Below are 26,693 nucleotides of genomic sequence, written 5' to 3'. Positions count from 1 at the left end.
ACCATAAAGGGCATTTTTGGGATCTCGAGGGTCTGATGTGAATTTTAATTTATTTTCGATGTGCTGAAACATTGTGAAAATCTCAGCTTGCTTCGAAAAAAGGACCTCGATATTCCCTACTTGCTCTCTAAATTTTTTAATAACTTGTAAGGTGTCATCCCTAATTTTTTTAGCATCGCCTTCAACGGGAAATAAAGGGTTTCCGCCAGCAATAGCAACCTTTAAAAGATCGCGGGCTTCTTCTAATGAAGCTGGCCATTTAATTCCCCTGGCCTGTAATTCCCAATCCAGTTGTTCTTCTGAGAGAAATTTTGGATTGAAATCCTCCATTTCTAACAGAGAACTCCCCAAAAGGGGGTAAAAATAGCCGAAAAAAGAAAAAAAAAATCTCCCAAAAAGGGAAAAAAAGAAAGAAAAATATCCTAATACACTCCTATTCCAGAGAAAATGGATGAAAAATCCAGAAAACTACGCCCAATGGAGATATAAATCACGAAAGAAAAAAAAAAATCTCCAACGGAAAATTACAAAGAATATTATACGGAATAAATTACACGACGACAAGTAACAAATTAACATTCTCTTCCACGCGCCAAATTTTTTATTACCCCACCGTTAGGTCAATCGCATTCACTCCTAATGAGTTGCAAAAATCACCAAAAATGCACTGATAAGAGGTCAATGAACTCTGGGGAACCGGCAAATTAACCATGGGATAAACTTGAAAATCTACTCACGATTTCCTTTTGCGTCGGGCGCCAAAATATTGGGAAAAATCTTTTATTCCTCCCTTCTATTCCCTCCGTTCATTCCTTCCTTCAGGTCCCACGTTCGGGGCAAGGACTATGTCCCACACTCCCCTGTGTTCTCCGGTGAGAACACTCCCACGGAGGTTGAGATGGGAATTTGGGAGAGGTGGATGTGGCAGAGGTTACTCCGGAAAGCTCAGCACTGGGCTTGGTGTTCTTGGGGGCTCCCGGTGGCTTCAGTGGCTTCAATGCTTGGTGGTGATGATGGTGTTGCTGCTGGGGATTGGGCTGGTGGAGATGGGCGAGGTGATTGATGTTGCCTCCTCGGCGGTCAGTGGTGAAAGAGGCCGATTGGCGCTCTTTTTCTTATCAGCTGCTACTGATTTTTCTACCTCCTCTCCTCGTCGCTAGCGCCCTCGTCGCCTCAGCAGGGCAACACACTCCACAGTTTTAAATTTAAATATGTTGCGCTCGCAACACAGGAAGATCGCAAATTGTCAAATTTGGTGAAGATGTTTCGCCACCTTGTTCCTTAAATAAGGGCATTGGGCAGGTCTCCATTCTTGGCCCTCTTATGTTTTCCCTTTTCATTAATGATTTACCCACAGTATTGCATAATTGCCATTTTCATCTCTATGCAGATGACCTACAAATCTATGTTGAAGGAGATCCTTCTAATCCTCTTCATGTCTTCAATCTCATGAACTCTAATCTTTGCAGTATTGAGAACTGAGCATCTTCAAATGGATTAATTTTGAATCCCAAAAAGTCTCAAGCCATCATCATCGCCAAAAAAACAATTACTTTGACTTCACATCCTCTGTACCTTCACGGTGAAATTATTTCTTTCGTTGATCAGGTCAAAAACCTTGGTATTATATTTAATACAACTCTCTCTTGGTCTTATCATGCTACGTCTATTTGTCGTAAGGTCAACTATTCTCTATACACTCTCAGACGATTCCGGGACATTACACCCTATGACACTCGCTTTATCCTTTCTTTAATTATGGTGCAGAGCTCTTCTTTGCGCAGGATAGTGACACAATTCGTCGCCTAACCGTTGCCTTTAATAATTGTGTCAGGTATATCTGCGATTCAAACCGACGACGAGACCACATTACCCTTTTACCTTCTCTTCTGAACATGAGAGTAGTGCTCTTTTTGTTCAACTTGTTGCTTTCTGAATGTCCTGGGTACCTGTCGGATCTTTTGGTTAGGGGGGGTTCGGCCAGGGTTCGGGGACTCATAGTGCCTAAAGCCAACAGTGATTACTTTTATCGTACACTGTTTGTGAAGGGCATTGTACTTTATAACTCCATTCCGGCTGACAATCGCACTTCTGCGGATACTATTCGGCTGCATTTTCAGTCTGGACCTAAGAGTAATTGACTTATTTTTCTTTCTTGTTTTTCTATTTTTTTCTTCTTTTCACAGTTCTTTCTTTTTGAAATCGTTTTTACTTTTTCTTTTTCTCACAACTGTAAGAGGGATGACCCTATTGTTGTGATGCAATAAATATTGTTATTGTTATAAAGCTTGGGACCTTTCAAAGCTTGGGCACTTTTCCCTACAATAGAATTCGCCCACAGTTTAGTAAAATTTACAACCGTAACTGTGTTATCACACTTGCACATTAAAATTTTAATATGATTCACATTAATTGTCGCTGGTGAGAGTCCAAATGTGTAATTTGTGTGTTTGAGTCATTTTATATTCAAAATTTGATCTATTTGTTGATAAAAAGGTAGACTTGGCCCGCAAAATTTGATATAAATTGATTTATAGCATTAATACGGAAAATGAATGAGATTTTCTCTTTAATTTTTTAATGTGAAAAATATTGATGCTTTAGGTAAATTTAAACTTATTTTTGCAGGCCAAGTCCACTTCTTTATCAATAAATAGAAAAACCCCAAATATTAAGTGACTCAAAGATACAAATAACATATTTTACGCTCACAAGCGACAATTAATGTGAATCACATCAAAATTTTAATGTGCAAGTGTGATAACGCCGATACAGCTACTACTCTATCCACTGACCCACTTGAGGCTCTTCGTAAGATATACGACCACTGTAAATTTTACTAAATAATTTAGTAACGACTACCAACCTAAATGATTGTAATATTACATAAATTTTTCATGCATAATTTTTTAGTTATTTATTAGACTTCCAGCTATTTCATTTTCTTATCAACATTTTTAGGCTGCTGAATTCCAACGTCTCGATCGGGCACATTCATTTCACGAGCAGTACTTTCGGTGAGTGTTTTATTTTTAATTAGGATAAAAGTACGATTAGGGGTCGCTGATAAAATGTGAATTCTATTGTGAAAACTTTTGTCTTAATTGAATTAATTGCATTTTCGGTGATGGGTTTTACATAAAATAATTTTTATAACAATTTTTCAGGCATCACGAAAGAGAAATGAAAGTTAGAGCACTTGAGGAAGCAACGCGTGGAAAACATTGAAGTTTTTTTTAGCAGTTTTAATACAATTTTCTATGTAGGGGAAAAGGTGGAAAATATTGCTGAATAGAACTACATTCCCCGTGATAGAAACTTTATAAGAGATCGTCACAATGTCTAATAGTGTATTTGTATCATAATATTATGATAACATGACAAAGTGCATAATTTTTTTTGCGTGTATGTGAGAGGGAGAGATAAATTGTGAATTGTGGAAATATTGCAATTTTTGGGTGTGCATTTAATGATTGAGGTGAAGAAAATCTCTGAACATTGATAGATTTGTGAACAGAGAACCAATATATTTAGAAAGAATACAATATAATTAATGAGAATTAAAATTTATTGATAATATATTTTGTGTTCTAAAAGTGATGATTATGAATATTTTAATATTTATATTAAAAAAATTCATTTAATCATGTTTGCAGCAAGAAGAAATCACAAATGAAAAGGAGACCATAAATCGATTTTTAAATGAATTATCTTTTAGATTTAGGGGTTTATAGAAAACAAAAAAAAAAGAAAATGAAGAGTAAAGTAGCGAATTCTGTGTTAGAGGATTTTTTGTTTGACTGGTTTTGCTTCGCATTTAGCACAGCTACATGATGATTTTCTGTAAATTTAATACAATTTATCTTTTAAAGGAAATCAGTAAACTCTACGCAGATGTCAACAGTCATTAGCTTAAATCAGGTTCATTATCTTAAAAAAAAGTTTAATTTAAATTGCAAGTTTTTTTTTGGTAGCTGGACTCTGCGAAGTAAACCACAAAATTAATCATCCTCTGAATTATCTTTTCGTGTGAATGAAAAACATATTTTAGATATGTGAAAACATATTAATCGACAAGAATAATAAACAAATTTATATCTGAGTAAATTATAGACATTAGTAATATTATTTTAATGACAAAAAAATAGGAAAAAAACCTTTAAGCGAGTTGTAAAGTAAAAAAAAGAACGCTTCTAATAATTTAATAATATCAAAACAATGTAAAAATTAATCTAAGAAAGTTTGATAAAAAATTATTTGGGGATTCTTTTCACAAGAAAATCATTTTAATCAAAGGGAGAAAGGATTTGACTTAACACGGAAAATTTGGCCAAGAAAAGTAAACACTTTAATAGGCTTGCACATTTGAATCCTATACTTACAGTATTGCAATGTTTTCAGCATATTTCGTGATTTTGTTCAAGGCTTAATTTTGTTCCCTGGTTTATTGTGTTCTTCCTAGAGATTTTTCCTTTGATATAAACGCATATATATACATTTTTTAATCCAATGAAGGATGTAGATTTAACTTCTGAAATTTACGAGTAGTCTGATAAAATCGTCAGGCAAAGTGTTAGAAGATCCTTTCCTTAGTAAGTATTGGGTTTTTGAGTCTAATTTTGAATCTAAATGCCTATACAAGTGGCAAGAAAAATGTGTATTTTGTGTTTTAATTTAATAATGTATACATTGTATATCTAAAAAAAAAGAATTATAAACAGAAAAGTCCAAAGTTGGATTGTTTTTGTAAATAAATTATGTTCATCATTTTATGTCAAAATAAGAAAAATATCTTTGAATTATAAATAAAAACGTCTCTTCAAATAATTTACAGCATTCCAATATCACTCAACGTATAAAATGAAATAGCCGTAAATATTTTGCGTATGCAGAATTTTTGGAGAACTTCATCGCTATCAATTGGCTATTGAAGAGTTTTTCCTGGATAAGCGTAGGGAATTTGCTTCAATATATAGTCGAGTGTGCTAATCCGGGCGCTTCGCTATCTGGATCGTTTATGACTAATCCACTTAAAATAATATTTTTATTTTTATTTCCGTAATATAGTCACTACAGTAACGAAATATAACTATTCAAGTTTGAGAAAAAGCAAAAATAATATTTTCTGAGAAATTTCTGAGAAATGTCGTCACGCTGTTTGTTCGTCTATCCGTCTGTCCGTCTGGCTGTCGCCAGCTCTAGAGGCCAAACGGTTAGAGATAGCGACTTGGGATCTTCGGGGGACCCCCCCATAAGTCGACCCAAGGATCGTTAACATGCCCCTCATTTTCAATAAATAAGTGAATGTAATCGACTCATTTCAATCTTGTGCCAGCTAGTTTCTTCACTAAAAATTTTCTAGTTAGTGATATTTTCGCTAATGACAGCTGGTTTATTGAAAACATTTATTTGTTTTTTCTTTATGAAAAAAGTATTTTAAATCCACAGGTTTAATTAAGTGAATTAGCGAAAAGGTGACCCAGTTAGTGCGTGCTGACTTATTTTAGTATTATCATTATTTTATAAATTTTCTTTAATATTTTTGATAATTTTTTTTTAATTATGTTTCTAAATGAAACAGTGAATAATTCTATGGATTTAGATGAAGTAAAAAAGAATTTCATCAATCCAAAAACAAGCGTTTTTTAAAATATTACACAGATAAAAAACAACGAGTAAAATTTAGAAGTGGCTTACTCAACCAGAACCAGACTATCCTGTGGGTATGCAATTTTTCTGTGCCACTGGAGTTAATTTGCGGGCTTTTTTCGGTCGCGAAGAATTCTTTCAAAGCGAAAACTCCCTGTATAATGTGGTCGACACATTTACAACTTAATCCGAGAGGCGGTTTAACGTAATTACACTATGCAACACGTTTTTTGACACACGGATCTTACATGGTACGTTTGGTAGAGTTGAGTCCCTTGATCAAGAATCTGTTCTTGATTTTTCTCCTATACGTCACAATTTTCTTTAATTAATTTTTTTTGTTTTTGCTGTTTTGTCTCATATTATCAATTATTCCTCCGGTTCTAATGTACAGAACTTAATAAATAGACATCCGTTGGAAAGGTAAGTAGTTGTGCTTCAACTTAAAAATGATTTGATATTTAAAAAAAATCCTTGGGGTAGAAAAACAAAATGTGACTAAAACTTCTCAAAAATGACCTAAGAAAGCAACTTTTGAGAAATCATATAAACTAAACTAAACTAAATATTAATTTACTCTAATCAGCACACAAATAGATTCTACTTAGGACTACATTTTTGCCATAGAAGACATCCTGCTCCGATATCTCTAAATGCCTCATTTTTTGATTTTTTTTTCTAAATATTTTGATGAAATTTAAAAACTCAATAATAATATTTTTTTTTAAAGTATCCGTGTCCAAAGTCTAGATAGATTTTTCTCATTTTCTCAATTCAAAAAATTCCGAGGCTCTTTCAAAATCTACCTTACTAACAGCAGCGCCACCAACAATTGAAAGCTAACATCTCCCGCCAATTGTGCACTGTTTATTTTTTTCACCAAAAATACAATTACACACGTATTTTGTGATTATTTATTTAGTTTACATCGATATTCGTGAGCCTCTCACACAATACAAGCTCCAGTGAGATTACAGCACAAGATTCTTTTTTTAATGAGACTCTCCTCAATTTGCACATTCATTTCATGATCCGTGATAGAGCGGAGCATTGCGCGGCAAAATCGTCGCGTAGATAAAACACAGAAGATAATTCAGTGTTGTGTGAGATGTCGGACACAATAGTTGCACGTACAGCTTTAGGACCAATTCGTGGAGTAAAAAGTGAAGGAGTTTGGGGTGCTAAATACCTCAGTTTCTTTCGCATTCCCTATGCAAAACCACCAATTGGAGAATTGCGATTTAGGGTGAGAGAACATTTTATTCTTTTTTTTCTTTCGGTATTTTACGAAATTAAGGAGTTTTAGTAAATTACATTAATAATACACAAATCAAGGCAAAGCTTTGTGGTTTCTGTTTGTTCATTCACATTCAAAAAATTTTGTAATGGAAAGAATGAGATCGAATTTGAATAAACACTTAACAAAAACTAATCAAAAAATGCAAATTTCGTAGTGAATAATATAATAATAATGATAAAAGCTAACTCTATGCCACTTGTTTTTGAGGTGAGTCCTTATTATTCACTAATAGGGTTTAACATTTAGGTAGGGTTTCATTAAACTTTTGAGATACCTCGGTAAGTGATTGTGTCAAGTTCATGGTTATTTGATTAAAGCTCAAATTCAGACATCACACTGGTTTCACTTCGTCTATTTATTGTTGAAATTGAATTATTCTCTGCAATCGTTTGATCTTGAATTCTCTTATTTGCCTTATTAACATACTTGTTTAGTTGTTTTATTGCAAAAGTAAATAATTCGTTTTAAGTGTAATTTTCTTATTGAGTGGATATATTGGTTCTATTTCTCTATTTTTAGGAAAATGAAGAATTACCACTCAGGGACATTATTTGAAGTTTAATAAATATTTGCAACATTTTTAAAATTTTACTGTTCCTACGCCCTAGACAAACTTACGACTTAAGCCGAGAGACGGCTTAATGTAATTATAATCAAAATAATTCCCATCATTTCCCCACTAACTAAGCCATTTCTCGGCTTAAGCCGAAAGACGGATTAGTCAGAAACTGATGGAAATGTAATCTGATCAGTATTTTGATTACAAAAACGTTAAGCCGTCTCTCGGCTTAAATCGTAAGTATGTCCAGGGCATTATTCTCAACTGAACCAGTTTTGAGATTAAAATAAAATTTAGAAGTAACTAAATTTAAAAAAAAAATTATTTACAAAACCTTGAGCAGTAAGTTTTCACAGATGTTCAGGAATTAGGGTAAGTGTGCCAAATTTCGGCATAGTTGCATGCAAGCGCCAAAGCCTCAAGTTTGAAGTGTAATATTTTTAATACAAATTTGATTTTTTTTTGTAACTTCTTTTTAAATAATGTTGCTTAGAACCTTGTAGACAGTTTATCGTCTTCATTTACTTTAAAATCATTCTTAATAATTTTAAAATGAATAAAAATGTAGACATAGCATTGGTGGCCTATTCCGGCCACCTTCATTCTCATAGTTCCTTGCCTTTCTGGAATTCTTCTAATGCCTTTTTCAGACCATTTTGCTAGTGAAGCGATATTTTTTGTTTTATTTTGCATTGTATAATCTCTAGTCTAGAGTATGCAAAAACTAAAAATTTATGGAAATCTGAGGAACAAAAAATGTGGCTGGAATTACAAGCTGGCCGGAATTTGGTAAACTTAACCTTGTATTTTACTGCTCGAACTCAAAGAGAAAGCAGTTATATAATCGTATTTTTTTTCAACTTTTCAATGTTCTGGAGCTTAAACGGTAAGAAATATCGACTTCCAGTCCTAGATGACCCCCAATAAAAAAAACAATATCTCTAGACGTTTTTCCCCTATTCCCCTCCATCCCCTAAAACATGTTTTTTTTTCGTTTTTCTCAAAATTGGCCCGAGCTTTTTAAATGATTTTTGAATATGTTTTAAAGCTAGTCCAGGCGCACATTTCGCCCAAACATATATACCTATGACCGGAAAATTCGCCATTTTGAATTATTGAAGGTCAAAGGTCAACCACTTTGGAAGGGTAATTTTTCACTCCATTTGGTTAAATTTGGAATTTTTGGAGAGGTATTGAAATTTTGAAATCGGCTGCATCGGTCTTCATCGGTAATGAGTCGGTTAACCCTTTAAGGACGATTGGGTCACCGGTGACCCAAAAATGAATTTTTTCCTATGGTCATATAAAATTGTGTTTTTCCCTAAAAAGTCTGAAAAAGTGATTTTTTCTGACCTCCGATTTTTGACCCTCTCGTCCTTAAATGGTTAAGTACCTTAATCTTAAAAATCTTAAAAGGAAAACGCTATTTTATTTGGGTCAACTTCTTTAAAATAAATTTAATTTTTTCCGGGGTTTTTATAGTGATAGAGTTCCAATCTCATTTGTTCAATTACTCAGCAAAATTATTTTTTTTAACTTATCTCAAAAGCATTGTTATCTAATTATTTTGTTTCCTTTAGTAGATAATTGAAAAACTAGGTAATTTGAAATTCTTTGAAGAAATAAAATATTGAATACTGCTAGGATCCTCTTCCACCTGAATCATGGGAAGATACTCTCGATTGTACAAAGGAGAGCATGGGATGTGCTCAGAAAATGATTTTGCTGGAGGGATTTCTAGGTGACGAAGATTGTCTTCATGTCAACGTTTATACAAAGAATGTGAGCATAGAAAAATTAAACTAAATTGAAAAATTGTTCAAATTTATTTTAAATGAAATTTACTTTCGAAATTTAGCAAAATCCAAAGAGACTTCTTCCTGTCATGGTGTACATTCATGGTGGGGCATTCATTAGTGGTGCTGGCACTTCAATGATGTTTGGCCCTGACTTTCTTATGGAGAAAGATGTGGTCTTGGTCACACTACACTACAGGGTGGGAGCTTTGGGTTTTATGAGTTTTCAGGATCCTACACTCAATATCCCTGGAAATGCAGGACTCAAGGTATTTTAATATTTAAATATATATATTTATGGCTTTATCTCAAATAACTGCTCTTTAAGGACCAATTGATGGCACTCAAATGGGTTAGGGACAATATCTCTTATTTCGGTGGAGACCCAAATAATGTTACGCTCTTTGGTGAAAGTGCAGGAGGAGCATCTGTGCATTACTTAATGCTCTCAGATCTGGCTAAGGGTCTTTTCCATCGTGCCATCGTAATGTCTGGAACAGTGTATGACCCTTGGGCATTTCCTCCAGATCTTGATTGGGCAGCTAAACTTGCTCTGTCTTTGGGATGGAATGGTGAAGGAGGTGAAGCTGGAATGCTAGAGATTTTACAGAAAGTCGATCAAGTAACTCTATCTGAGAAGCAGGTTGATTTCATAACCCATGAAAATCGCAAGAACGGTGTAATCTTTCACTTTGGACCAGTAGTTGAGCCACATTGGAGTACCAATGCGATAATTACAAAACTTCCACGTGATATGGCTAGAACGGCATGGGGAAACTCCATTCCCATAATGACTGGCGGTTGTGCTGATGAGGGACTTTTGCTGTACAAAGAGATCAGCTCAGATGATAATTTTCTTGGAGATCTCTCCAATTTAGTGCCATGGGAACTCAATCTTGGCCCTCAAAGTGCACAACGGAAAAATGTCGCTAAAACGCTGAGAGACTTTTACTTCAATGGAAATGTATCTAGCAAGGATGGCCTTCAGAATCATATCAAGGTAACTTTAATACGATTTATTAAATAATTTATTATCTCAATCTTTAGTATTTTTGAAAGTCATACATCTCTTAAACTGCCGTACCCCAAAAAATACAAAATACTATATAATTTTTATATTATAAACTACGTGCAAAATACTATATAATTTTTAAGTTCGTTAGACTACTGATGGGAGATTGGAGCTTATTATTTCATTTACGAATTTTAATTACGATCCTGATTTGATAGTTTTATAATGAAAGAGAAAAAATCAGTGATAGGCTCAGATAAGCTTATGGTAGCTGAGATTCTTTAGTCAACTTCGGAGTGCTTGGAACTCTGGGTATCTGCACCTTAGAATGCATGAAAATTCGATTGTAAATTGAATTTTGGAGGTAAAGAATCACATTGAGAAAACGGTTCTCGGACACCGAAATGGATAAAATTGGCTCGACGCGTTGGTTTACCTCAAAAAATGCAATTCACAATCAAATTTTCATGCATTCAAAGCTGCAAGCAATCCGAGTTGCACGCATTTCGAGGTCGCCTGTAAAGAATCTCAGCTACCATAAGCTTATCTGGGCTTATTTTTTCTACTGAGAAGCTGTATATAAATTTCATATACAATTCTAAACTTGAACTGTTTATTACCAGTACTGATCCTTGCATAAGAGCTAAACTCCAATCAGTGACGATGCATTTAAACATTTTTGAATTTATAACATATTCACTCCTAAAATTTTGCAGGAAAAATGAAATAGACGTCATTTTTTGTGTTGATGTTATCATTTCCATTATAGGACTGATCTCTTCTTCAATTTTAATTACTCCAGCATAATAAAAAAAATTTTTATTGAGCATTCCAAATGGTACTTAGGGGTAGGCACAACCTACATATTTGGGCATCTGTAAATATATACACGGTTAGTGGGCTCACTCGCAATAGGTTTTATAAATTGGTTGTATTTTTTTTTTTTTGATCAAAGAATTAAATTTTGGATATCACATGCTTTATAAAAAGGTTATTACGTGACTATTGCTCGCTACGAGCTTTTCGTAATGTTGACAATTTAACTTCGTATCCACGGTTACTTCTTGAAGCTAAGTCTGCATCTAACAACGGCACTGCTTCCTTTTTTAAAATTGTCTTTGGAAATTCGTTCTTTAATTTATTTTTTATTATTTGCCGACGAATTCTTCTTAATTGTTTAGGTTTTGAAATTTCACTATGACATTTAATTTCTCTCAAATTAGCAAAAATTGTTAAATTCGCTATTGTAAGAATTAATATTTGTGAAAACAAACTTAAACCTTCTTTCATGAATGTGGAATTGTTTGCATTTTCCGTATGCAATAATTATAATATTAAGGTAAAGTACCCTGTAGTCGGCCGGTTGCTCAACTCGGCCAGTGGGGTTATTTATTCAATTTACTAAGGTTTCCTATAATATGGTTTTACAGATCTAACATTATAAGGTCTATTACATTGTATATAATATAAATCAGTGAAAATTTTATAGAAATTGACTATAATAACACGTTAAAAAATTGGTTAAACAATGCAACTGCCCGAGTTGAGGAACTGGCCGACTTAAGGATACCTTACCTTACTTCGACTTAATTTTATATTTCTATATCCCTTTATTTTTCATGTACACGTCATCTATTAAGTATCGTACCATTTTTTATTCACAGATTTAGTTGCAGGAAGTATAACTTAATTTTTAATTTTTTCTTTAAATAATTTACAATATTTTCCTTTTGTTAATTGTGTCATTTCCTTTTGATTATACTTTTATTTAGTACAAGTGTTTTATTGGAACATACTTTTGAATATTCAGTAATATGTTCAGAAGTTTCAATTATTTCATTGGAACGTACTTCTGAGTGTTCAGGAATATGTCCAATTATTTTAAGTGTATTACTTTGATCAAATGATATTTTGAATTCTGATTTTGATACATAATACTTTATAAATGATAACAATTTCTTTGTGGGCTTCCTGTTTAGAATACTGCAAAGCCTAATGAAGAAATCACATCTTATGAACGTTAGTTTGATATTCTCAATATTATATACAATTTGTTTACAAAATGTAACCAAAATTGCAAAATTTAATTGTAATTTTCGCATCGCTTCAATCAGTTTTCATTTCTTTTTTCTTTTTTTTTTAATGTTTGTAAAAGTTTTATGTTTTTTTGTGGTTTTTGAGTTTTGCGAACGTTATCGTTTAAAACCTAAAAAAAAGAAACTTACCTTGAAATAACAGTTGTCTTTCAAGAAGTAAATATAAACTTATAACAAGAATTTTTGATTAATCTCTTTGTGGTTTTTGAGTTTTGCAAACGTTTTCGTTTAAAAACTAATAAAAGGAAACTTACCTTGAAATAACAGTTGTCTTTTAAGAAATAAATATAAACTTACCTTAAAACAAGAATAGTTTTCTTTGTTATTTTTTTTGGGCTTTATTATTATTGTCTATATTTTTATATTATTTTTAAATATATTGTGCACTCTTATGGGTTACGTTAACGTTTTGGTTTACTCTACTCTCAAAACTTTCCTTACACTCTAAAAACTTACCGAACGTATCAAAAGCTCCCTTATATTCTGAACGCTTACCTTACTCTGAAACACCTTACCTATAAGGGTTTACAAATATTGAAAATGTAGGGGCTGAGTTATTAAAAAACAAAATTTGGGGGTATTCCAAAGTGGTGGAAAATGGGTGGATCTGACATCACCTATTTCTAGCTACCCATCGACATTTAACCTTTGCCGAAAACCGCTTGTCGATAACTCTTTTCGCTCTCTCGCCAGAAGTGATTATACGACGGACGGACGGGACGGGACGTCCCACGAAAATTGATTTTTAGCACATATGATATTCGTGATCTATGAGTGTCAAAACGTATAAATCCAAAATTTGGGCCCGATCTGACGAGGTCGCATTTCACCTGTGACCACAAAAGCTGAGAATATAAAGAATCTCAGCTAAAAAAACATTTTCAGATATCTTGCATGAACAGCTATAATCTTACTGTCTTTGTTGGAAGGCTTAGTAGATGAGGTTCTTAACAATTTCATTTAATTCTAACGAATTCTCACGTCCCCCGATCGGGTTCAAATTTTGGCCGAAATGTAGTTCGCCCATACTTGGTCACCAAAATACTATGATATGGGTGGCTAAAAAACGTTCCCAGCCAGCCAATTTTTGGAATTTAATAACTCCAAAACTAAGAGAGATATCGATTTACGATTTTCGGCAAAGGTCAAGGGCCTCTCGGCATCTCATTTTTCCATACGTTTTTGCATAGAGGCACTGAAGACTATTGGCAAGTCTTTTTCAAAAGAGAATTGACTTATCAGTCTGATATATTTCGAAATTGTGCTTTAAAAGCTATCTAAAAATACATATTTAATATGTTCGCCGAAATAATACAAGAACGACGAGCAAATTTGTTTAAGTCGCGGTGCAATATCTGTAACATTTTTACAAGGAAAAGTGAAAAATATCTTCACTTTTTATTAGGCTTGATGGGCCCTTGGCAAGGGTTATAATAAGGTGAAAATTGGAATTAGGTAAGGGAAAGCGCGCTATCTTCCGAAGATTTATGCATCGAATAATTCTTTTTTTTTTTCAATGTGTTGTAAATGATTATAGCCCATTACAATTATATTATAGCCAGTCTTATGCCTCAAATTATCAGAAAAGAGTTATGGGTGAAATTCATAAGGAACATAAAGATAAAGGCGTGGCAAAGCGTCCAAGCGAAATACTCGAACTCGTGACTTAGATGCTATACCGCAAACGTACTTTCGCATCATTTACCGTTTACCGGTTTCAACCGATTTGTACTGATTCATAAATCACTCAAAAGCTTCCCCAAAACAGTTTTAAAAGTAATAGAATTAATTTTCGCATAAAAATTAGTTATCGGATATGAACCAGTTCAAAACCAATTGGAACTGGTTCAGTTTTCTCGGAAATTCCAAGACCTTTCCAACGAGCCGAAACATGGCCCCTTTCGCTTGATAAATGCGCTCTTTAGTGTCATTTTAACCTTTGACTTTGAAAAATCATTATTAGAAATGATTCAACGGGATTTTCGTACAGTAGACTCTCTTTCAATTGGGCATTTGGGGCAAAATGTCATCCGGTTTATCGATAGAATTGAGCGTCAAGGCCTTTGTAAATTCCACAAAAAGCGCTCAATTATAAAGAATCACGATAAAATAGGAAGAACTTATAGCGAATTTGAACGAATTAGCTTCATAATTAAACGTGAAAATTGTCAAGAAATTTTTTTTGACTAAAATTGGGATGAACTAAATTTAATTTGGTGTGATTTTCAAAATAAGAAGGAGAGCGCGAAAGACTAGGATAGTCATATGCAGGACTTTTGAGAAAGAAAAGGATGTGAATTTTGACTTTATGACTGATCTAAAAGGTGAGCCGGAGCCAGGATTTATTTTAGAAATTTGAATGAAGAATCTCACCTGCAATAAAGTGATATAGGCTTATTTGTCCCGTTTTATTTTAACGAAATATCTTTTACCTTTTCAGTTTCTGGGAGATAAATACTTTTGGCACGGACTCTATCGCGTTGTACGTGCACGATGTGAATACGCCCCACGAGTACCGACCTTTCTCTATCGCTTTGCCGTCGATTCTCCGGAATACAATTTTCTGAGAGCAGTCTTCTGTGGCGATGGGGTCAGTGGTGTGTGCCATGGTGATGATTCTAATTATATTTTCAAGTCGGGACTGGTACACACAGTACCCAAACCTGGAAGCCTTGAGCACACAACAATCAATCGAATGGTGAGCATGTGGACGAGTTTTGCAATCACTGGAAATCCCAACTGTGATGCAATTGCACCAACAAAGTGGCTACCAGTATCTCCTAATGGACCACCCTATCGCTGTCTCAATATTTCTGAAGAACTTGCCTTTTGTCTATTGCCCGAAACTGAAAGATTATCCACTTGGGACTCTCTCTTTGACCGTGATCAACTAATTTGAAATAAATTGGCAGAATATGGAATGCAGTTGTTTTTGTTTAGCCAATTAGTGCCACTGATTTACTGTTTAGCCACAATTTCAATAACTATTGAAGATAATCTAAAAACTATGGCAGAGATACTCTCTAAAAATTTAGTTAAGCTCTATATTAAATTTTCCAATAAGCACTTTTGTGTGAAAATTCAAAGCGCGTATAACAAAGATACGATTGAAATTAAAATTTTATAATTTCTCAGACACGTTGCTCAAATATCCTCTTCAGTACATTTTATGCAGTTGGTGTATTGAAATGCAAGTCAATTGAACATGACTATACACATAGCATTTGTTACATGATATTAACTTTTTTTGCTAAAGGTTTGAGTTTGTTTTTGCAATTTTATTAAAAAATAATAGGATGGAATAAAAATATAATATGTATTCATTCAGTATTTTGATTTATTACATATCCACAAATTATAAATCCAGAATTGCCATTCATACTCACGTCCGGATGTGTTCGATCAGCGAGAACTTGGTAGGTTCTGAGGAAGCTGGAGTAGATTCTAACGTTGAGAACAGGCTGATTAGCTTTCAATTCTGTAAAGCATTCAGTTGCAATTTCTTGGTAAGGACTGTAGATGACAAAAGGTCGTCCGGGACGTACAAATTGAACTAGTTCCTTGAAGATTGCTGTAGGATGTTCTTTGGCCACAATGACCAAAGAGTCCACTTTTTGCCTCATAATTGAACATGCTTTGGTATTCTCCAGTTCCCATTTCTTCTTCTCTTCATCTTCCAGTTTTACTTTCTTGGGTTCCGGTTCGGTGTCTTCGGCCTTAGCCACGTCCGAAGTAGAGTCCTTTTGGTAAAAATGTCTCAGGACAGAGTAAATGTTGACCGGTGTGTACTTTTCATTGTAGGACTCTGGAAAATTCAACGCCAAGACAGCTTGCTTGTGCGGAACATTTCCCTGGTGGACATAAACGATGTGGGAATCTCCAGCATCGCCCATTGAGTTGAGAAATGCTGCTAGGCATATCCCATTAGTTCCAGATTCATAAACCATGTACTGTCCAGTGCTACAGATGCCAGAATATGAGATTATTTGCGAAAGAGTATCCATTCGCATGTTCATCATCTTGTCTGGATCTTGGCGAAAATAGATGTCAAAGATAAGCCTCACCGATGGCTTCCGGATCTGCACATACTCATAATACTTCTTTTCCTTTCGCCTCAAATACTTCTCTTGGGCATATTCTGTCTTGGAATTGAAAGTCTTTGAATTGTCCACGAGGTGCTCGACAATCTCTGTCGATGTCTCACAAGTTTCCCTGAGATTCTTAATCTCATCCTCAGTCAGCACCTGAGATCTTCCATCATCCAAAATATCTCTATTGTCTGTTCCACTTTTGTCTATGGAGATAGACTCCTTGATGTCATGAGGATTTGTGCAAATTTCCAATTTGAAAACTCCACTTTTATCCCCATTCTGGGGCATCATTCGGAATGTCGAGAAATAGGGCAGACCCTCAATGCTGGACAAGTCTATTTTCTGCTTACCCAAAACGGCTACTGCAGTTTTTCCAGTAAACTTGTACAACTTTGTGTATTTCTGTCGTTGAATTACAATATAATCACCTAATTTAATGTTTTCTTCACACATTTTGCACGATTTTTCTTTTTCTTTCTGGGACAGGCAGAAGGCACAAAGTCAAAACAAAAACACGTGCAGAGGATAGCCGGCGGATGTATGAGGCGCGGCGTCTTCTTCTTCTATTTTAGTACAGCTGTCGGATTCAAAAAGATCCATCTATCCGAACGGTTACATTTATATAATATGATATTTATTTAATTTTTTTTGTTTTAATTTTCTTCAAAAAAATATGCTTTTTATAAAAAATGTTTTTATGGTTTCATTGTAATGCATATTTAGAGCTTGCAAGATCTTTTTCATCTATAAAATCACAGATGTTTTAATTAAAAGGCGCAAGATGATTTCAATAGATTTGTTAATGTTTGATAAAGTAAATTTTCTATGTATTGATTTTTATTAATTTTTCATGATTTTAGTGTTTTTTTTTTGGTTTTGATCAGTTTTTTTAAATTGAAGGATAGGGGAAATGCTTATAATTTTGTCCAGTTTCTTATTTTGGACACTTTGAGGATAACATTGGACACTAAAAATAAATTGATTAAAATGATGGATTTTTATTCCAATATTTGACGAATAATGAATTCTATCTAAATATTTGTTCTTTTTGGAATATTTTAACACTAAATACGTTAAAATTTGAATATGATTTGAGTTGAAATTGCTTTGTTGAAAATTCAGTGTGAGCAATTGCTTACGAGAAATATGACAGAACTTCGTGGCTTACTTCAGTCTTATTTAGTTTTGGTGAAGTACTAACAAAGTTTGTTCGCTGTTTTTGAGTGATATTATTGAATATTCATTGAATATTGTGTTGATTCACGTTACTGATGATTTGTACATTTGACCTGAAGTGAGATTTGCCTTGTGAATTATATTTTTCGTGTGAAAAATGGGAAATTTTTTTAAGACATTCACCAGTGAGGTGATGATTCTTATTTTGTACAGGTGTTTTTCTCACGAAATTTCGTGAAGTTTTAGCTTTTGTGATGACTAGGTTGCACAAATGCCTGGAGAAACAAAGGAGCATCATCTCTACGAAAGAGATGCAGTGAGAAATGCCTTGAAAGGCTCCCGGAAAGGTCAGGGAATGAGCGAATCCGCACGTACTTGGAGTACCGAAGTCAACTCACTTTAATGAATGATATGGAAAGTTTCTGGGCTTCTTGTGACATTTCACGTTTCCCTTACATGACCAGGAAGAGGACTTGGTAAGATTGGTTCATAAAATGAAGAACAATGGGCATCCTGTTGAGGCGGATTATCTGTCCAAATTTACAGACAAGTTGTAAAAATTAATAACCAAGTTGTCCAAAATAAGAGTCAAATTCATCTTTACATATCAATTCATTTTTAAACGTATTAAAACTAATTTTAGTAAAAATGAGATGATAAATAGCTTGCCAAGTTTCTAAACAATCCTTCTGAAAAGAGAGTAACAAGAAAAGTCAATTAGTATTGAAAATATGGCACTTCAAACTTAGGATATCGATGCTTATATGCAGACTGTCCAAAATTATGAGCACTTCCCCTATAAATTACGGGTATTTTTGTAATACTGTCAAACGAAATTTTTTTAGGTTTTTAAGGAATGCAATTTTTTTCTTTTAATTTTAGAAATCTGTTATCTTTTTATAAGCAAATGTAAAATATATATATATTCATGAAGTGATTTGCTCACATTTCTAAAAACATTACTAAATTATAATTCCTGATACAGTGCCCGCTTTCTAATCCGAATCGCCGTAATACGGACGAGTTCTCGACGGTCATATTTAAAATACCTTTGAGGTTATGTATACATGCATATTCAGCAATGAAAATGAATCATCCTGAGATGTTTTTGTTTAACATTTTGTTTAATGTTAGTTAAACTCACTTTATTGTAAGACGTAAGTCTTAGTGGTCAAATATGATACTTTTGAAGAGAAAGAATTTTTTCCGCCTCTGGGAAATTGGAAAACTCATGGGTACTCTCGTCCCCAAAAGCACGAAAAGGAGACAAACTTCATTTTTCCAAAAGCCGATAATATCAATTTTGTGAATAATTTTTGCGTGTCAAATTACTCCTTTACAATGTTGATCACTAAAACAAGAAGAATTATTGACCAGTATCTTGTGGGATGTCCAGGAAGTGGTTAAGAAGACACCAAATTCTTGCTTGTCAACAGATTTTTCAAAATATTTCACACAATAACACTTTAAAACACATTTCTTTCAACACGATGTTATTGCAGACACATTAAGCTTTCTCAAGAGCCAAAAAACACTTCATCCACAATCGGAATTTATTAAAATCAGGAAGAATAGGAAAAACTTCCCCGAAAGCAATCTCCCGCGCTGCCAAATCGTCGGTTCCGAAGAAGACTATTGTAAGTCTACTTACAATAGTATAAAAAGATGGTATCATTGGATGCAGAAGCCTTAGATCTATATCCTCACAAAATTTTATGTTGATTAAGTTATTCCTGCAAAAGTTATAAGAAAAAAACTTAAAATCAGCGTGCCCAATTATTGATTTTTTTTTGCCCACAATTTTGCTATAATTAATTTAAAAGTAGTGTTAACTAGAAGATATTCAATGCGTAAGTATGATAAAATAGTTTCAAAAGCTGAAAGCATACTAATTGGAGTGAAATTAAAGAAAATAAATTTTAGCTGTCAAACTTTAAACCTCTTTCCTGTAAAGTTTACATTTTGGACTTACAATAGTCTTCTTCGGAACCGACGAAATGTCAAAATTATCGGCCATATTGGCAAAAATATCGCTCCCGCTTGGAATTTTGTTACAAGGTTGGTGTCAAAAAGCAAATGGCGGGCATTGACGGGATAACCTTACATTTGATCTCTAAATTTTTGGGGACGAGAGTAGCCATAAAGTTTGAACAAGTTTTTTGAAAATTTAATAGAAAATTGTTTTTCGAATTTATGTAATCTGTGATTGTTAGTTATCATACTTATTGGCCCCGAGAGGTTTCTCCTTATTCTGGTATAGAAATATTAAAAAAGTCACAATATCTGCAAGGAAGCAGAAAATCGAAAATTCACGATTTTTGACCAAAAATATCTAAGCCCAGGAGTTAATTGGGATCCTGCAAAAATATCCTAGATTTGGACATCTTATAGTTTGTAATTATCCAGAAGAGATTCTAGAATCTAGATAGTCTAAAAAAAAAATTGTTGTTTCCATGGGTACCCAGAGTCCCAAAGGAGACGAAAGATTTAATAAATGAAGTGTATAATAGAATAGACTTCTCTTAGTTGTTTGACAAATTCGAAAAATTTGTCAAAGAACTTAAACTATTGAAAAAATACACAAATTTATGATATTTTTTGTCACATGATAAAAAATTAACACTATTATAGTTTGATCGTAATTTTTAACACTATTATAGTGCGAAGCCTCGTGTATTTCAACCAAATTTGTTGAATTTTTAAACAAAAGTGGTGTAAAAATTGAAAAAAAAATTACAATTAAGACTTATACTTCAGTCAAAATGCTTTTTATTGGACAAAAGTCATATAGAACATCAAATATTTATATGTATAATAAGTATATCGTGAAGATCCGAGCATCAGATGTAATCATTTCGCATTCGGGGGGATCCCGAGTACAGGAAAAACCAATAAAAATGTCTAAAAAGCAAAAAAATCAAAATATTCGAAATGAAAAGAAAATTCAACAATAAACAGAATTCAACAATTTTTGAGTTTACACATAAAAATTGAACAATTTTTAAATTGAACAATTCCAAATTCAACATCTTGAAATTCAATAACTTTAAATTAAACAATTTTAAATTAAACATTTTTTCCAAATTTAACACTATAATAGTGGTGTGAAAGATTATACACTATAATAGTGTTAGTTTTTTTTACTGTGTAGAAAGTCTGCTAGACTTTCTACTTTAGTCGAGACACAAATGGGAGTATTATAACAGCTAACTGGGAGATTTTATTCAGAAACAAACCTCAAGGGGAGATTTTCCAAGTCTCGCCGGTGCATAGCACAGGTGCATTTTTAAAATACCCTAGTTTAAAAGCAGGCTAACTGAGCAGAGGAGATGGTGATATCATCCGCCATTTTGATTTGTGGATTTTTTCCTTGGCTCATGTGAAGTCGACGAACCGCTATTCCATCTTCATCCATTTCTCTATTACTCATCTTGGATTTTTCTTCACACTGATCTAATCTGTGTTTATCAAACTCTTTACTGCGTTGGTATTTTGACTTTTGGTACCCTGTTTGCGTCGAAATCACCCTTTTGTTCTTAAGTTTCTTGTTTTTAGGCATTATGTTGTCAAAATCTTTAAATTGTCAATTATTTCACCGAATATATCAAAATCTCGAAATATATTATTGATCACTTGATTTTAGATACTTTTGTATACTATTTTTTCACTGAATTAACGTTTGTTTCACTGTATTTTTAGTTTTTTTCTCACCTGAAATTTTTGGCGTCTGTTCTCTTCAAGTTTTTGTGAGGGAATCAAGCGCGGCCGCGGCGTCAAATTTTAGTACAAAATTTTTAGTACTGTTGCTGCGTTCGTCCTTAGAACAGTCGTGCGTTTTTCTTTCTGCAAAATCCAGGAATATCAGAATAATTACTTCAATTGATTAACTAATCTTTGTCCAAAGACATCGTAGAGGATACGAGATAAAAAGGTCAATAGAAAGGTGAAGTGTGAAAAGGCATAAAATGAGTGAAGAATTATCAAAGGGAGAGGAAGCTGCTGTGGAGTACAATCTATCGCAATTTCAGCTAGAAAAAGTACTCAATAGCAATTCCGGAAGTAAAACAATGTCATTGCTGGGGCACTTTGCTGATCTCTCAGCTGAGAAGCGGGCAGTTGTGATTCTGGAGAAGAAAGCATTCACTGAAGCTGACCTAACCTCAAAGTCTGGTTTCTTCAGTGACTCAACAAGTCTCCGGACAGAATTTGTCAATGATATTTATGGCAATTTTGAGTGTTTCCCCCGCCCAGAGATCAACAGTAATGCAACTGGTGATGTGACATGGGAATTAATGAGGTAATTTTTCTCTGTTTTTGTTTCAGGTATCAAGACAACGGTTATTTATCCGGCAACAGAGAGACACATTGAAAAGTACTCAAAGCAAGAGATTCACATTGTTCAGGAGACACCAGAATTATACAGGGAACTCACACTGAAGCACATTGAGAAGGAGCAATTCTCTCTAGAGGTTTGTGTCTTCATTTTTGAATAATAACTTTAAATAGAAAGTAATTTAATTTCTTCAATAGTGGCTGTATAATATTTTGGAGCACAAAAAAGAAAGTGAGAGAATAATCTTTGAGGATCCATGCGAGGAAACGGGCTTCATACTTCTGCCCGATCTCAAGTGGGATAGCAAAACCACTGAGACATTGTACTGTTTAGCTCTGGTGAGGAAGCACGGTCTAAAGTCCCTGAGAGACCTCAATGCGGGACATTTGCCACTTTTGCGGAATATCCTGACAAAGGGTGTGGCTGCAATTGAGAAGAAATATGCCGTTGCACGATCACAGCTCAGGATTTATCTGCATTATCAACCCAGCTTTTACCATCTTCACGTTCACTTCACCTACCTGAAGCACGATGCTCCGGGAATTTTCTGCGAGAAGAGTCACCTTCTAGACACGGTGATCAGCAATATTGAATTAATGTCAGATTACTATCAGAAAGCCACACTGTCCTTTGTCCTACGCGAGAACGACAGCCTCTGGGATGAGTACAGGCGAGAGGGATCTTCCCGGAAACTCCTCAAAGGAGAATAAGGTTGAGGGAGTAAGGGAATTCCTCGTAGAACACCGTCCGAGACTTCAATCAGCCAGTGTCTTCATCCATCTCGGGGAAAATGTCAAAGAATCTGTCAAGGTTAGTGTCAAGCCTACTGAGATCCTCTTGAAATTCCCCAATAAAACACTCAAGGTCCTCCTTGAACAATTCACGTTAAACACTCGCTCTCTCACTTCAATGGTGGCTTCTGGACGGCATATCAGCTTCCGGATAAATACAAACCACGGACAATTTGACGAAGAAGTAATTTCCGAAAGCACTCCCTCTGGCTTTCCTCAAAATCTAATCATTCCGATTAATTTAAAAGCCAATCAAACTTTTAGAATTATCTGCAGCAATTGCAGGGCTCCCTTAGTGCCCCGAGGAAGTATCTTTCTGAGGCGAATCCTCGAATTGCCTTCAGAGAGTGCAGATGCATCTGATTGGTTTTGCCATAAGCACACAGCAGGCACGGGAATTCTTACGCCAAAACTCGATGAAATCCTCTATGGACACTTTTTCTTTACCATGAATCGTCGATCCGTGGTTAATATCCGAGAGAAAAACCGTCTTATCTACTGCCAGAGATGCCTTCAGATGCTAGGCAAGAGCTTAGAAGGAGACAGGATGAAGCTCTGGAATGAAAATGTCATTTTCTTCACAGAGAAACACGAAGAGCTTCATTTGATGCCAAATATCAATCAAATGGCAAATTTTTGTACAATTGTCCGAAAGATTCTTTTGGATTTTACAATGGCAGGACAATGTGGTCTAGTTCATTTTCAGAAGATTGCTTTCAATTGTCACCTGCCAGATGGAAAAGTCCTTTATCTGCTGTTGCAAATTGTGGATAAAAATCTCGAGGTCTATCGAGGTCAGGAGGACTCTGAGGAAGACTGCGTTCATCTGATCCATGGTTCAGCGATGAAAGTAATGTACCAAAGTGGCCAGGAGGCTGAAATTCCACAAATTAAAGAGTGGCTGGAAGATTCCAATGTTACTCATGTGGAGATATCCTTCCAAATGCTGAAAAATGCACTCGATACCTTCGCGGAAAACTCCCAAATACTCCCTCAAGTGTACAGGAGTAGCTGTGGCTTCCACCTCAGTTACTTGTTTAGCAATTAAGAAAAAAAGGATTTAAATAAATATATAAGCGATGTTGTTATCGCTCTTCCATTAAAAGAAATTGTTGATTTTTTTTGTCGAAAAGTATGATATTTATTATTATTTTTGTCGAAAAGTATGATAAACCACTATGGACTTATAGCAACTTGGATTCTTCGTAAAGCATTTTGGACTTTGTGCAATGTTCGACGGCCAAATTTAAGATATTCAATTCAATTTACGGGGGAGTGGGGTACCTTCACAGAGAAATCCGAAAATGTTAAAATAACATTCCGGAAATGTTAATTTTACCCTGCAGTATTGATCGAAAATCGGTGTAAATATTATGCTTTTTAGGTATATTAGGGGTTAAAGTTACTCTTTTTCATGTTATTTTTACCCTTAAAAAGGTGTAAAATTAACATTAAAAAATGTTGATATATTTTTACAGCTAAAAAGTATTAAAGTTATGAGGAAAAATAGTTAATGGCACCCCCGTTTTTTTCTCAGTGTTTAATTTGGGACAGCTTTAAAATTATACTCTTATTTTATTTATTTATTTTGAACACTCGAGCCCAATGCGCCCCATACCACTAAACCCACAGCCCGCCCATACCCTGACGCTGGAACTCAAGCGGCGGCCGCCGCCGTCTTAACAACAGCCTCCACGAGTAAACGGCGGAAACCCCGCTTCAGGCTGAATTATATACATAGATAAGTTACAAATCATTAATTTATATCTGAAACTAAAGCAGTTTAGTAGGTAGCGTGAGGAGCAAAGGGACGAGGTAAGAGGCAACTGGAAAACCAAAGGATTTTCGTGGCGTTACCAATGAAATTGCAAACGAAAGTCCAAGAAATTACCCAGAGGAAAGAAGGAAAAAAAATTTAAGATTACAACCAATACCATATATAAGAATAGTTCAGAATAGGAAAATTAGTTTATAAAGAAAAGACATTAATAAAAAAATAACCAGAACCAGAGAAGCCAAGGAAAGTCAGCCCAAACTCAGAAATACCCAAACAGAAATATTTCCCATATTTTCATATGGAACTAACCATGATATTAACTACATTATGATAAGTCTCAATTTCTCTTAAAAATAGGACAAGAAGTCCAAGCTTCCTCAATTCAAAGATTCCCCACTTCCCCTACTCTTTAATTCTGAGATAAGTTTTTAAGCGTGAAATCGATTAAATCTTTAATTTTGTGTCAAGTGTATTTATTCCTTTTAACTCTTTCCGGACCGCAGCATATGCTGCAAACCAATTTCACAATTTTCTAATCAAAAATATCTAAGCTCAGGAATTAATTGAGGTCCTACAAAAAATATCTTACATTTGGACATTCTTATAGTTTTTAATCATCCACAAGAATTGGATTTTTATCAGTTCTGAATAATTAAAAAACATTGTTTTTCACAGAACATTCATATGTTGCTTTGGGTACTCAGAGTCCCAAAAGAGACGAAAGAGTTAAGGCGTCTACACATTGGGAACAATTTTCGTCAAAAACTGCATTTTTGACAAAATTTTGACTTTTCTACCTACAGCAACGCAAAAAAGCAATTTTTGACAAAAATTGCTTCCGTAGATGTCTTTACCCAAAACGTATCAAACTTTACAGTAAAAGAGGCTGAAATGGAAATGCCAGACTTCTTTTTTCTAATTACTTTTAACCCTGCTTTATTACTTTTAAATGAATTCCTGAATATACTGAAGCAAGCTCAGTTTCAGCAAGCTAATAATACTTCAAACATAATTGTCATTAACGTTTCGCATTATTTACTTCTTACCGTTTTTACCGGTTCTCTAACCGATTTAAACTCTCAAATCGATTCATAAACACTCAAAAGATGCTGCAAAATAGTTTTAAGAGTAACAAAATTGATTTTCGGACAAAAATTACTTATCGGTTCATAACTAGTTCTCAACCGTTTTATAAATCACTCTTCTAAACAAACATTGCCTCAAATACACCTCAGGAGTAATGTAATTGAATTTCAGATAAAAATTGAATATCGGTTGTGAACTGATTGAGTCTTATCGGAAATTCCAAAACCTTTCCAACGAGCCTAATATGACGTCATTCGGGTGATAAATGCGCTCTCTAGTGTCTTTTTAATCTTTGACCTTGAAACCCCGTTATTAGGAATGATTCAACCGTATTTTCGTGTATACGGACAAAATGTCCACCTAAATAACCTATAGCTAGAACATATCCAAAAAGAAAAAAATCGAACGAAGCGTATTCGAGCAATCTCAAAAGTAAGGTTTTGGATGAGAATGGGAGGGTGGCTGCAAAATGAGAGACCTGCCAACGATCCTTGGGTCGACTTATGGGGAGGGGAGTGGGGCAAGAAGGTCCCAAGTCGCTATCTCTTATCGTTTAGCCTCTAGAGCTGGCGACAGCCAGACGGACAAACAACATGATTGATGACATTTCTCAGAAATCGTCTGAAACGCTAAGATTTCTTGAGAAAAGTGGTCTTCAGGGGGGGGGGTGGAATAGGATCAACGCAGAATGAAACAGCATCTTGCTTGCACGACTTTGGAAATTAAAATCTTAGGCTTAGGATATTGAAATGATACAAAATTATTTATCAAGGGACAACCCTGTGTAAAAATTTTAAAAACTAAAGAAATTAATGTTCAATCCAAAACAAACAAATAAAAAAAACACGAAAAAATTTCCAAAATCTGCTAACACAAATCGCGCAGGAAAAAGATAACCAGACCCGTCACAATCCCGAATTTCAAAATCTTGAACACCAAAATTACAAATAGGCCAAAATTTTGAAAAACTTTAATCTCGAAGGCTAAGATCACGAATGGGTCGAAATCCCGAATGGATCAAAATACC

At 34.5% G+C, this 26,693-nt stretch overlaps 5 protein-coding genes across 38 annotated transcripts in view; 4 read left to right on the top strand and 1 right to left on the bottom strand.

The window, feature by feature from the left end:
- Positions 1–4,789, top strand: part of LOC129801433 (arginine-glutamic acid dipeptide repeats protein) — a 47,984-nt gene extending 43,195 nt beyond the window's left edge. For all 34 annotated transcript variants that reach the window (XM_055846485.1, XM_055846478.1, XM_055846472.1 and 31 more), the window contains 2 exons: positions 2,962–3,017; positions 3,168–4,789. In XM_055846485.1, the coding sequence (XP_055702460.1) occupies positions 2,962–3,017; positions 3,168–3,228 (117 nt within the window). In that variant the 3' untranslated portion in view covers positions 3,229–4,789. The remainder of the gene's footprint in view (positions 1–2,961; positions 3,018–3,167) is intronic.
- Positions 4,790–6,668: 1,879 nt separating this feature from the next.
- LOC129801436 (esterase B1-like) lies at positions 6,669–15,735 on the top strand. The gene is made up of 5 exons (XM_055846494.1): positions 6,669–6,895; positions 9,153–9,290; positions 9,367–9,573; positions 9,633–10,304; positions 14,853–15,735. The coding sequence occupies exons 1-5, from the start codon at positions 6,758–6,760 to the stop codon at positions 15,309–15,311; spliced, it is 1,614 nt and encodes a 537-aa protein (XP_055702469.1). The 5' UTR covers positions 6,669–6,757; the 3' UTR covers positions 15,312–15,735.
- Positions 15,708–17,035, bottom strand: LOC129801437 (tRNA (adenine(58)-N(1))-methyltransferase non-catalytic subunit TRM6). Its single transcript, XM_055846495.1, has one exon. The coding sequence runs from the start codon at positions 16,954–16,956 to the stop codon at positions 15,733–15,735; it is 1,224 nt and encodes a 407-aa protein (XP_055702470.1). The 5' UTR covers positions 16,957–17,035; the 3' UTR covers positions 15,708–15,732.
- A 4,426-nt stretch (positions 17,036–21,461) lies between these two features.
- LOC129801432 (m7GpppX diphosphatase) lies at positions 21,462–23,912 on the top strand. The gene is made up of 3 exons (XM_055846453.1): positions 21,462–21,939; positions 22,003–22,148; positions 22,210–23,912. The coding sequence occupies exons 1-3, from the start codon at positions 21,645–21,647 to the stop codon at positions 22,720–22,722; spliced, it is 954 nt and encodes a 317-aa protein (XP_055702428.1). The 5' UTR covers positions 21,462–21,644; the 3' UTR covers positions 22,723–23,912.
- Positions 22,673–23,912, top strand: LOC129801431 (uncharacterized). Its single transcript, XM_055846452.1, has one exon. The coding sequence runs from the start codon at positions 22,673–22,675 to the stop codon at positions 23,849–23,851; it is 1,179 nt and encodes a 392-aa protein (XP_055702427.1). The 3' UTR covers positions 23,852–23,912.
- Positions 23,913–26,693: the final 2,781 nt, after the last annotated feature.

Source organism: Phlebotomus papatasi, chromosome 2 (genome assembly GCF_024763615.1).
Source record: "Phlebotomus papatasi isolate M1 chromosome 2, Ppap_2.1, whole genome shotgun sequence".
Taxonomy (NCBI): Eukaryota; Metazoa; Arthropoda; class Insecta; order Diptera; family Psychodidae; genus Phlebotomus; species Phlebotomus papatasi.
Note: the sequence above shows the minus strand (reverse complement) of the source record. Positions and strands in the feature narration are given on the sequence as shown.